General features: G+C 44.5%; 1 protein-coding gene across 1 annotated transcript in view; it reads left to right on the forward strand.

Annotated features, from left to right (window-relative positions):
* Positions 1-12206, forward strand: part of ERO1A (endoplasmic reticulum oxidoreductase 1 alpha) — a 68590-nt gene extending 56384 nt beyond the window's left edge. The window contains exons 15-16 of the mRNA XM_089661362.1: positions 3227-3360; positions 6693-12206. Of these exons, the coding sequence (XP_089517488.1) occupies positions 3227-3360; positions 6693-6750 (192 nt within the window). The 3' untranslated portion in view covers positions 6751-12206. The remainder of the gene's footprint in view (positions 1-3226; positions 3361-6692) is intronic.
* Positions 12207-13456: the final 1250 nt, after the last annotated feature.

Genomic DNA, 13456 nt, shown 5'->3' on the forward strand with positions numbered 1-13456 from the left:
TTTGCTCTGTCTCCCAGCACAGTCTCAAGAGCATGGAGGATTTTCCAGGAGACAGGCAGTTACTCCAGGAGAGCTGGACAGGATGAGCACTGCCAGAGCCCTACAAAATGACCTCAAGAAGGCCACTGGTGTGATCTCTCTGACCAAACAATTAGAAAAAGACTTCATGAGGTTGTCCTGAGGGCCCAACGTCCTCTAGTGGGCTCTTTTCTCACTCTCCAGCACCATAGAGCTTGATTGGCATTTGCCATTGAACCCCAGAATTGGCAGGTCCACCAATGGCGCCCTGTGCTTTTCACTGATGAGAGCAGGTCCACCCTGAGCACATGTGACAGACGTGAAAGGGTCTAAAGAAGCCGTGGAGAACGTTCTGCTGCCTGTAACATCGTTCAGCATGACTGTTTTGGTGGTGGGTCAGTGATGGTCTGGGGAGGCATATCCATGGAGGGACACACAGACCTCTACAGGCTAGACAATGGCACCTTGACTGTCATTAGGTATTGGGATGAAATCCTTGGACCCATTGTCGGACCCTACACTGGTGCAGTGGGTCCTGGGTTCCTCTAGGTCAGTGTTTCTCAACTCCAGTCCTCATGGACCCCCAACAGGTCATGTTTTCAGGATTTCCCTCAGATGAAACAGCTGTGGTAATTACTAAGGCAGTGAAACTGATCAAATCACCTGTGCAAAATAATGGAAATCCTGAAAACATGACCTGTTGGGGGTCCATGAGGACTGGAGTTGAGAAACACTGCTCTAGGTGCACGACAATGCCCAGCCTCATGTGGTGAGAGTATGCAGGCAGTTCCTGGAGGATGAAGGAATTGATACCATTGAATGGCCCCCACGCTCTCCTGACCTAAATCCAATAGAACACCTCTGGGATATCATGTTTCGGTCCATCTGCCGTCGCCAGGTTGCACCTCAGACTGTCCAGGAGCTCAGTGATGCCCTGGTCCAGATCTGGGAGGAAATACCCCAGGACACCATCCATCGTCTCATTAGGCGCATGCCTGAGAGTGTAGGGGCATACAAGCACGTGGGTGCCATACAAACTACTGAGGACCATTTTGAGTTGCTGCAATGAAATTTCAGCAAAATGGACTAGCCTGCTGCATCATTTTTCACTGATTTTCGGGGTGTCTTTGAATTTAGTCCTCTGTAGGTCGATCATTTTCATTTCCATCAAACAATGGGGCGTCCTTACATTCCTAACACATTACCCTGTCCCTATCAGTACAGATATCCAGCATGATTTTTCTCCTTTTGAGATCTGATGTGTTTTTTCAAAGTTTTTTTTTTTCCTTTCATTTTTTTTTTTTTGAGCAATGTATAAAGTGAAGTAGGGTGGAGGAAGGATTGTGAGCAAGATGGTTCAAGGTGCCTTGTTTTGGGGAAAGAGTAGAGACCCATCATCACCCAATAGTGGTTGATCACATCCTATGATGTATGATCAAATCCTGGCCCAGTCGTTTTTTACCAGATGGTGTCTTCTGCCAACTTTGTAATTTAAAATTGTATTTGTAATTTTTAAAATGGTTGTGCAGTTTGGAAAGAGCCCTTCCATGTCTTGGACATTTGGCGGTTATCTTGTACAAATATAGCTGTGTCGGCTGCAGTAACCAACCACATCCTTCCTTTCTTACTGGCTGTAGAAAAAAAAATGACAATTGCTGTGTTTTTGGTTGCTAGACAACGCAGACAAAATTTTCTGAGTTTGTCCTTTTCTACTATCGTGTCATAACCTGAGCGCTGCCACAATATACAGCCATGCATGTTGCATGTCCTGCTGTGTTGCAGTGCCGTTTATTTTTAATAACCCCGAAACACACTAAGGCGACATACCAACATTACAGCACACTGCCTTGCCAGAAATGGTGCATGTCCAATTTTTGACACATTAGTAGTCTATTAATTTCAATGGGCTGCCTTTAACACCTTGAAATAAATGGGCTGCAATGCACACTGACATGCCAAAAATCAGACCTACATAATTTTTGTCAAGGCACCATATTGTTTCCCTATGCTTTGCTCTAGTGTATTGGGGTGCCTGCCTTGCGTTGTGGGGAGCACTACCATGCATTGTGTGCTGAAATGCTGATGCATTGCTTTATTGTGATGGGGTGCTATTCAAAATGAATGCAGCATGTGCCTTGCAGTGACATTGAGCCTGGGTTCACATATGTGCAGTGCGGTATACCGCATGTGATTCGCACAAGAACCGCACCGCATTCCTGTGCAAATCAAATGCGATTTTGTGTGCGGTGCAATTGGAGCCATACATTCTGTATGGCTCTAATCGCACCAAAAATGAGCAGGACCCTTTTTTGGGTCCTCAATAGCATCGGATCACATGGGTATTCATACATAAGCGATCTGATTCTGCACATCGCACGCATTTTGCGGACTGCTTTCAGGGTGTTGTTAACATACATACCCGCAGCGATTCGCATGAACGGGGTGCTATTCTGATGCGGTGCGGAATTCGCACTGAAAAGACTGAGAATTCCGCACCGCATCAGTGTGAACCAGGGCTAAAGGATAAGTTCACCTTTGGGAACATGTTACATGTTCCACCTGTTTTTAGGCTAGGTTCACACCTATGCAGTTTGCGTTTGAACCTGTCCCATAAAAATGGACTGTAGTGCGTTTCTGGAAACCGCATAGGTGTGAACCTAGTATTAGGATGTAACATAATCCCGAACCTGTAGCCGGCACCTGATTTCCTGTGAGTGCTGTGGCAGTTCATTGAGCCTTCTTGTCAGAGGTATGGGCTTGCCCATACGGGATGTACAAGCAAACAGATAACCTGACAGTCTGCAGGAGACCTACATGGCATCAGCAATCTGCTGATCGCTGGTGCAATGCTTTACAGGCACCTACTACAAAAAATAATAAATGCACATTTTTTTAACTGCAAAAAAATTTGCATTTATTTAGTTTTTGCAAAAAGGTGAACTAATTCTTTAATTTCAAATGGAACTAAGGCAACACACCTGCTTTGTTCCAACACCGTATCCTGATGTGTTATGTTACCAATAATGGTACCTGTTTGATTTTCACCAGGTTGGGGTGCCATTGTCAGTTCATTTCAGTGGCCTGCCTTAATGCAATGCTTATGTGTTAAAACACCACTTATGTGTACATGTTTGGTCTGGGCTGCCTATATTTCATCTGTTTATCTCTATTGCCATATAACCTGTAGTGATCATTGTATCTCATGCAGACTCAGGGATTAGGAACGGCACTGAAAATTCTGTTTTCTGAAAAACAAATTGAGAACATGGCAGAAAGTGGGCCGTCCTACGGCTTTCATTTGAAGCGCCAGGAAATCGTGGCCCTTCTTAACGCGTTTGGAAGGTGAGTACATGTAAATGTCTGTCTTGTTGAGCTGTACCCCCTGGATGATGCATAGGATAGGGGAAGTCGGCGGGAGGGACATTACTGTCATTTTTGGTCTGAATCTGAACAATTCAATGGAGAACCTGAAAACATCACTCATCCATAACTGTTTTCTTTTTGTTTGTTTTTTTCTCTTTCATTTTTTGGGTAGACTTAAAGTGAACCTGGCTTGATGGTGTTATGCGGGCTGCCATTACACAACTAAAAGTCCCGTACACACACGGCTTTCAAGTTGTATAAGAGCAGTTTACACAGCAGGCTTTTAAAAAGCATCTGCTTAATATTCCCAAATGGGGAAATGAAGCATTCTGTAAGGGCTCATTTACACTCATGTCCAGGATGGTTCTCTTTCACAAATGGGTATAGGAACAACTGACACACATTCAGAAGGCAATACTGCTCCCTCTTAAATACCTAGTTCTTTTTTGGTGGTGGCTGTTTGTTTCTTTGTATTTTTGTTTTTTTTTTTTTTTTTTTTTAATAGGCAGTTTGAGCCCTGTTTCACGCTGTTGCGGTGCTGAATTTGCAGCGTTTTCTGTGCGAATTCCGCACCACATCAGAATCGCACACTGTTCATGCAAACTGCTGCGGGTGTGTATGTTAAGTTAACGCCCTCGAAAGTGGTCCACAAAACGCAGTGCGATGTGCAGAATCGGATCGCATAGGTGTGAATACCCATGCACTCTGATTCTAGTGCGGACCAAAAAAGGGGTCCTGCACGTTTTTGGTGCGGTGCAAATTGAGCCATACAAAATGTATGGCTCCAATCGCACCGCACAGAAATCTCATGTGATTTGCACAGGAATGCGGCGCAGTTTCTGTGCAAATCACATGCGATGTACTGTACCGCATATATGTGAACCCGGGTTCAAAGTGAATCTTTCACCATAGCTTTGAGCCTGTGGTTGCAATGGGGCCCAATTCACTTGGATAGATTTGCTTTTAGTGATAGTACTGCATTTGCTGCCAGGCAGTTTTTGCCACAGAGTGATGCAAAGTATTTCTGCCACAGCATGTGTATATCACCCTACAGCTTAAAGGAAAGGTGATTGGAGGGGGGGTCGCTAAAATCCTAGCTACCTAGCAAATGTAAACCAGGCCTCAAAGGAGGGATGCTCAACCTTTTCAAGGGCAAGAGCCACTTAAGCGATTTGGTAACTGGTCGCGGGCCACAATGAACGAAAATGGCTCAGAATTTAGAATTTTTTATTTTGAATAGCATGATGAACATTTTTCCTCCTGCATATGATGAATGCCGATAGGAGGAGAAGCCGGCTTTCAGCAGTTGCAGGAGGAAAATGGAGAGGATTGGCTTCTGTACATGCCGCCCCTCCTGTCCAAGTGTAAAACAGAATGTGACAGGGAGCCTGCACAAAACTCTCAGGATATAATAGAAGGCTGTGGCTCAGGTCAGCTAACCCTCAGGAAAGCCACAGGTGCACTGCACTGCACCCGTGGATCATTGTGACAGCAGCCTAATAGTTCACTTTTTTTTTATAGGTAAAAATCTTCACATTGCAAAAGCGCAGTGTATGTGATGTTTATTACACTGACCTTTTCTTCTTCCAGCGTCTGCTGGCATCACTCTCCAGTCTGCTAGAAAGGTCCCAGGTGAAGTGCACTTGCTATCAGTCTGCCTGGGACAGGAGCCATCAATACAGAGGTTGCAACGGCTTATGTGGCTCCTTCTCTCTCTGGGCTGCTTGCTTCCTCTGCTGCCCGCGCCACTTCGATGAACTCTGATTATTATTATAATACAGTATTTATATAGCGCCAAAAGATTTGCTCAGCGCAGTACATTGATGCTGTGAGATGAAGGGTCAGCAAGCCCAAATCATAATCAAAGGATGCATTTGCTTCCCTGGTGTAAGGTCGAGGGCCACATCAGAGGGCTCTGAGGGCAACATGCTGAGCACTCCTGCGTTGAAGCTTATCGCCAAAATGTCCCTTTTTAAATAGTTTGTTTGGAGTAAGCGGGCCCCAACAAACTACTGTACTAACAGGTGCACTTGCTGGATGCATTCACTGTACATAGCCTTCCCGTCCCACTGCTAGAACACAGTGCTGTATACTGTATGTTGCTCAGGGTATATACAGTTAATACTGTATGCCCAGCAAGTGCACCTGTCAGTGCAGTAAGCAGCTGGTTTGGGCCAGTTTGGCCTAAACAAACTGTATTTAAATAGACATTGAGTGGAGTTAGGATTTAAAGCGATTCTAAAGGTTCCTTTTTTTTTTTTTTTTCTCTAAAGCAGGAGGTGTCAAGTAACTACCCTGCAGAGCCTCCCAGCTCTGACCTAAAATAACCCCTTCTAGCTCAGCCTAGGCTTCTATTCCGCTTCTCTAGCTGAAAAAAAAAACTATCTAGCTCCCCCTAGATATGTAGAAGGGTGCTACATAAATATGGCAGAGCTGTCTAATAAGCACCAAAGTTAGACTCGGTGCACTCAGTAATCAGCACTCAGTAACAAACCTGTGCATGCATGCTCTGAGCCATTGTGGAAGGTGTACAATCTTTACCACTTCATTGTGTTGTCACCAGTTTGGCTCATAGAAATTGTTATCCACATTCGAACTGAGTTTTTTACTGCTATCTATCTATCTATCTATATATATATATATATATATATATATCAGGTGGATGGCGGATGCAGAGCAATAATGGTAAATTTTAAAGTGATCTTAAAGGCCTAATTTTTTTTTTCTTAATAACAAACATGTCTATACTTGCATGCTGTGTGAAGTGGTTTTACACAGAGCTGCCCCAATCCTCCCCTTCTCGGCCCTCGCAGGCTCTCCTGTCTGTCGGGTGCCCCCACAGCAAGCAGCTTGCTATGGGGGCACCCGCTACTCAGTGTGTCCATTCACACATGGAGCTGCGGCCTGGCCCCACCCCCTCACTCTTCATTGGCTTAACTGGCTGTGATTGACAGCAGCAGAAGCCAATGACTTCCGCTTGTGGTCTCAGCCAATGAGGCAGAGACCCAGCCGAGGCTGTCATTCACATGCTTGGCAAAAGCTTGCTGCACACACAGCTCTTGTACATTATAAGATCCATGTGTACTAGACTAGATGGAGCAGAACAAAGCCTCCTGCTTGCTTGGCTTTTACATTACTGTACTATTACCGGACACTCAATGGGCATGGTGACAGTGACTCTTGGAGCCTGAACTCATAAACACTTTGAAACACAATGTTGTGGTCGATCACCTTGTGATTATCATGAGACTGACAGGTTTACTTTGTTGTAAGCTCCCAAATGTCAACCATTTTCCACTTCCTTCCTGCAGGATTTCTACGAGTGTCAAAGAGCTGGAAAACTTTAAAAGACTATTGGACAACGTGTGACAGCGGAGAGACCAGGACCCAGAAGCAGGGAATTTTGCACTATGGTGGCCCATACTTGTTTGACTAGAACATCCTTGGTCAAAAATCTGAGAATCTCCATTCTCACTGTGAAAACTGGTCCTTGGAGGACTTTCCTGTGTATATTGTAAAATTACTACGCTTAAGATTTTCTATTTACTGTGACTTGTAACTGCACTTCTATTGGACACCCTGATGAAGCTCTGATTACCTTTTTAATAAGGGGATAGTTTTTTCCTATCCCATATATTGAGCATCTGTTTCATCTGCCTTGACCACTTCTGTCCAGTGACTGTGTATCTGCCTTGTTGTGTCATACTTGCCGATTGCTATCACATAATCATGCGTTTCTCTGTTAATGATGGATTACTAGCAGGTGTGTTGGCGCAGCAGAGCGGGGCATGGAAGGGCGGACTTTATATTAAAGGAAATAAACGTAAATTATTGCATTTTTGAGGGTCAAGCTGTGCCCCTGTTACATGATCTTTTGTTAAAATAATTATAATAATCATGGAGGGGGTCATACGATCATGACAGAATTGTAGTCCTCGCTCAAAAAGAAGTCCTTTATTGTTTGGAGGGAAAGGGGGGGTTGTAAAAGTGGCACTTCAATCAAAATGTTTTTGAATTTTTAGATGGGATGGAAAGAATATGAACTTATGTCACTTTTTCCTGTCTGTGTCCCTCCTAAACCAAATACATACAAGAGCACTATGCATTCCCTTTTATTAAATTAATTTCAAAACTTGTAGTTGTTGGCTTAAACTTTTTTTTTTTCTTTAATCTGGTTTTTATCTGCTTTGTTGAGAATAAAAAAATGTATATGAAGCTCAATAACTCAAGCTAACATATGTGCCTCCCTGCAAGGACTCGGAGACAGATTGTCCAAAAGCAAACCACATCTGCTCTCTTTGGACAACCCATAGTGTTGTGTTTAATATAAATTAAAAACTCTCTCTCTCTTGCTCTCTCTCAGCTCGCTCGCTCTCAGCTCGCTCGCTCTCTCTCAGCTCGCTCGCTCTCGCTCTCTCTCAGCTCGCTCGCTCTCTCTCTCTCTCAGCTCGCTCTCAACTCTCTCGCACTCTCAACTTTCTTTCTCTCTCTCAACTCGCGCGCGCTCTTTCTCTCCCCACCTCTCTCACACACACTCGCTCTCTCGAGAACCCCCCCTCTCTCTCTCGAGAACCCCCCCCCCGCTCTCTCTCCCCTCCCCCCCCCCCCCCTCGAAACCAATCTCCTTCCATGTTTTATTCCCAAAGCTTAATTGATTGAGCTGAAATTAGAGTCTGATTGGCTACTATGCACAGCTGTACCAGATTCTGAGTGCACTAGTTTTAGTAAATCTACCCCAATGTATTACAAATTACAGTGAGTTGATCCAAAACAATTACTTTCCCCTCACTCCCAGTCTTGGTGATACCCTGGTGGGGGAAATCTCCCTAATGGGGACACAGACAGCAATAAAGCTTGACAGAAGTTATAACTCTTCTCTGCTCTGTACAAAATGGTAAAAATAATACTGAATGTTTTGGTTGGAGTTTCACTTTAAGGACCTTGCTGCCTAATGACCAGCCGAGATGGTCTCTCCTCTGGTTGTGGGTGTTCGCTATTGAACGATGGGGCCCCCACACACCCCACATGTACCTTTTTTTTTTTTTTTCCTTCTTCAGTATCGGTTTTAAATGTTAGTCTGCTGTTGGTGCTCAGCCATGCTCTGCAGCGCACTTGGCCTCTGATGCCTATGGATACTTGTAGGAGGGCAGGCTGCTGCTCATCTGATTGCAGAGGTCCTGATGACCAGCAGGACTTTTAACAAGCTTTGTTGTTATCAATTAACAAGGCACTGCCCTAGGGTAAGGTCATGTTCTCATGCTTTGGGCCTGCCAGTGACCCTCGGTGTATGGTATGGTCTGTGTGCACCTTAGCTTGCTCTCCTGGTAGACGTATTCGGAAACTCAGTGCCTGGAAAAAAAATAGAAGAACGTATCTACCCTTCCCCACCCGCCACTGCATTTTAGGAACGCATCTACCCTTCCCCACCCTCCTCTGGATTTTAGGAACATATCTACCCTTCCCCACCCTCCTCTGGATTTTAGGAACATATCTACCCTTCCCCACCCTCCTCTGGATTTTAGGAACAAATCTACCCTTCCCCACCCGCCTCTGCATTTTAGTAAACGTATCTACCCTTCCCCGCCCGCCTCTGCATTTTAGTAAATGTATCTACCCTTCCCCGCCCGCCTCTGCATTTTAGGAATGTATCTACCCTTCCCCGCCCTCCTCTGCATTTTAGGAACGTCTCTACCCTTCCCCGCCCGCCTCTGCATTTTAGTAAACGTATCTACCCTTCCCCGCCCGCCTCTGCATTTTAGTAAACGTATCTACCCTTCCCCGCCCGCCTCTGCATTTTAGTAAACGTATCTACCCTTCCCCGTCCGCCTCTGCATTTTAGGAATGTATCTACCCTTCCCCGCCCTCCTCTGCATTTTAGGAACGTCTCTACCCTTCCCCGCCCGCCTGTGCATTTTAGGAGCGTATCTACCCTTCCCCGCCCGCCTGTGCATTTTAGGAGCGTCTCTACCCTTCCCCGCCCGCCTCTGCATTTTAGGAACGTCTCTACCCTTCCCCGCCCGCCTCTGCATTTTAGGAACGCCTCTACCCTTCCCCGCCCGCCTCTGCAGTTTAGGAGTGTCTCTACCCTTCCCCGCCCGCCTCTGCAGTTTAGGAATGCCTCTACCCTTCCCCACCCTCCTCTACATTTTAACACCTGCTACACAGTGACAGAGCAGAGACATTAAGTGTGTGGTTTGATAATATGCGATGGCTCTGTTGCATGAAGCTCCACCTGCACTTTTTAGGGTTCCTACATCCCTAAAATGCAAAACCAGGACTGTCTGTTATCCATTGCCAATCCTATTTCCCTATTGTATTGCGAGAATGACCTAGGGAATCTGATCAGCTGCAGATGGTTCCCCTTTTGGAGCATTTCACAGTTGAGGCTTTTGTCATCTTGTCAGTACATTGCTCCTACGGCTTTTTTCAGAATATTTATTACCTTACCTGGGTCTGCCTTCAACACACAAATGAAGCATTTTACTTAACATTTATTTCTGGGGGGAAAACAAAAATATGTAGTGCATCTCTGCAATGCATACGCATTTCCCCATGCTTCATCCCTTTTAAAGGACCTGCAAGTACAGACAAATACTTGCAGAAAACCCAACTTTGAGATGACAATACCATGTCTCTACTGCACTAAAATCCCAAGCAGTGTTGTCAGCCCTGCTGGACTACAGAACATCTCCCCTCTTCTTTTTATCTTGTTAACATATGGTCTAGGTCAGGGGCAGTGGTGTGTTTACTGCAAGGCAAACAAGGCATTTGCCTAGGGTGGAATTTTTCAGGGGGGGGCAGCAGGAGAGGGGGATGGTGCTGATTGGCGTAAGGCTCTCTCCGCAGGGGAACATCCGATTTTTGTGTTGCCTAGGGCAGCACAAAACCTAAATACACCACTGGTGGCCCATCAGCTGTTGTGAAACTACAAGTCCCATCATGCCTTTTGCCTTTGGGAGTCATGCTTGTAACTGTCAATCTTGCAATGCCTCATGGGACTTGTAGTTTGGCAGCAACTGGCAGGCCGCCAGTTTAACACCCATGGTCTAAGTGTTAGACGCCGTTCATTGGAGAACTGGGCAGAGCTGACGACACTGATTGGGATTTCTGTGCAGCAGAGGCAGTGTTATTGGGTCACTACAGGAAATTAGGAATTCTGGCAGGATTAACCTGTATCTCTTTGTACTTTCAGCATTTTTAAAGAGACAAAACATAGGAAAATTTGGATAGAATGATGTAATGAATTTATTTTACTTTTTTTTTTTTTTTTAAAGGATCTCAAGGAAGGAGTTCCATTTATTGATGGAGAAGGAGGGCTGTTTAGCAATTATAAATACTTTATCTCAATAATCTCTGGAGGGCTGTGAGCATTATCTGTCATCCGCTGTATGGAGATGGATTGGTTGTAATGGAGATGTTTCTATAGGTATCCTTACAGCAGAGTATGTGTACCAGCACCTGTTCTTGCAACCATCCCACTACTGATCTCAGATAAGGGATCAGGCCTCAGATAGCCCTTCGTTCTACAATGAAGGTTAACAGGGATGAGTTTAACTTTTTGGAGAATGTTGTTTATGTAGAACTAAAGTCAACATTTTTTTTTTTTTTTTTTAAAGAGTAATGGAGGGTTATAACCCCTGTCACCTTGTTTGTTTTCTGTTTCCCACTGGGGAGATTTACCTTCACTTCCTATCCCATAGCCAAAACAGGAAGTGAGAGAACAATCTCTGCAAATCAGAATCATCAGAACTAGTGTCACCCTTGGACGATTTCCCCTCTATTACTTTTATGGGGACAACCCAAAGTTTGGGATTTTCTTTTACTCCCACTTTTACTGTTAACAGTAAACAGGACCAATAGAGAGGGTGAATCTCCTTAACGGGGGGCACAGACCGCAATAAAAACTGACAGGTAATCTAATCCCTCTCCACTTTTGTCCTAAGCTACAAAAAACATTTTTTTCCTTTTAGTTATAAAAAAGCAGCCCTTCGCTTCTCCAAGCCGTTGCAGCATGAGCGATCTCGAGCTTGGAATGATTAGGGATAGCATGCCAATAGCTTCCTCCATGCTGCGCAAGACGTTCGCTTGAAAGTGACCCTGTTGCTCGAAGGTCACTTGTACTCAAAGGACTCCTGCCAGCCAGCTCTATCGCAGCTGGCTGACAACACTGCTGCTAATTGTGGCTTAACGGTGTCAGCTTGCAAAAGGAAGTGCTTTACTGTCAGGATCTCCAGCCATGAAACAGATTCGTCTGAAATATTATATCACTGTTCAGGAAGCTTAGCAGGAGGGCCTTGCCAGACTGATGACCTGTATGCAGTCAGGTGTGAAAATGGCAGAGGAAGCCGCAACAAGGAATAGTAGTCTCCCTCCTCGCCTTACTGTGTGTAAATCGCAAGAGCAGCTGAACAGTTTATTAACATTTTGGCAACTAAATCAGGTCACGTAGACGTATTTAGCGGTTTGGTGAGAATTCTGCTTAACTCTGCTTTAGGAAACCCGCTTCGGCCACGGCTGTTTTAAATATTGTATCATAACGATTTATTAAACCAGGTAAAATTGTATTTCCCAAGAATGTTTTGGGGGATGAGGTTAGGGGGTATTGAATGCTCCTGTTACTCAGGGACCATTGACTATTCTGATGTGTATATTATATATTTGTTGCAGGGCAGCTGGATCAACACATGTGACTAGGAAGGTGTTTACTTCTATATTGCTGCTCTAGGATGTTGTATCTGGAATGTGCAGATATTGTCCCCTGCTGGCCAGTATATGGAATTACACTTCAACATATATTCCTGGAATAAAGCTGTCCATACACATTATATGTTTCCCAATTAGTATATGCATGTCACTTGTTTTTTGTATGTGTTTTTCTTTTTTTTATGTCAGGTTGTGTAAAGGCCCTGTCTGAAGTGCCTGTACCAAAGACAAGGGGGCACTCTTTACGTCTGGAGATTTAATTTCTTTTCCTCCAAACACGGAAAGGTTTCTTCATAGTGAGAGCTGTGAAAATGTGGAATAGACTCCCTCAAGAGTTGGTTCTGGCCAGCTCAGTGGATTGCTTCAAAAAAGTCCTGGATTCTTTCTTGGATACACAGAATATAACTGGATACTAACATTTATAGGTAAAGTTGATCCAGGGAATATCCGATTGCCTCTCGGAGGATCAGGAAGGAATTTTTTTTTTCCCAGCAGGAGCAAATTGGATCATGCTTTGCTGTTTTTTTTGCCTTCCTCTGGATCAACTGTGGGTGTAGGATTATAACTTTATTTTTTCTATGGTTGAACTGGATGGACTTTTGTCTATTTTCAGCCAGACTAGCTCTGTAACTTTGGTAAACTGTTATACAAGTCCACCTAAAACCGTTACCTTTTTGAACCCTGTAGCTGACACGAAAGCAGCCTTGTCTGTTGGTGCATGTTCCATAGTGACATAGGAGCAGGTTCCTCCTATCCCTCTTGTATTGAACTGTATTGTTGCTGTATTGTCTCCTGTTATATTGTAAAACGCTGAGCAAACTGTTGGCGCTATATAAATCCTGTATAATAATAATAGTCTGGCTGAAAGACAAAAGTCCATCCAGTTCAACCATAAAGAAAAAAAAGTTATAATCCTACACCCACAGTTTATCCAGAGGAAGGCAAAAAACCCACTTAGCATGATCTACTTTGCTCCTGCTGGGAAAAAAAAAATTCCTTCCTGATCCCCCGAGAGGCAATCGGATATTCCCTGGATCAACTTTACCTATAAATATTAGTATTCAGTTATATTCTGTGTATCCAAGAAAAAAACCAGGACTTTATGGAAGTAATCCACTGAGCTGGCCAGAACCAACTCTTGAGGGAGTCTATTCCACATTTTCACAGCTCTCACTGTGAAGAAACCTTTCCGTGTTTGGAGATTAAATTTCTTTTCCGCCAGATGTAAAGAGTGCCCCCTTGTCCACTGTGATAAGTTCAGGGTGAGGTCATGAGGTCAGATGTAAAGAGTGCCCCCTTGTCCTCTGTGATGACCTCAGGGTGAGGTCATGGTCATGTAGTTCCACAAACCCTGCCTAAAGGGATTCTGGTA

The sequence above is a fragment of the Staurois parvus genome, unplaced genomic scaffold (genome assembly GCF_062004578.1).
Source record: "Staurois parvus isolate SC_StPar_1 unplaced genomic scaffold, SC_StPar_1.0 ptg001329l, whole genome shotgun sequence".
NCBI lineage: Eukaryota > Metazoa > Chordata > Amphibia > Anura > Ranidae > Staurois > Staurois parvus.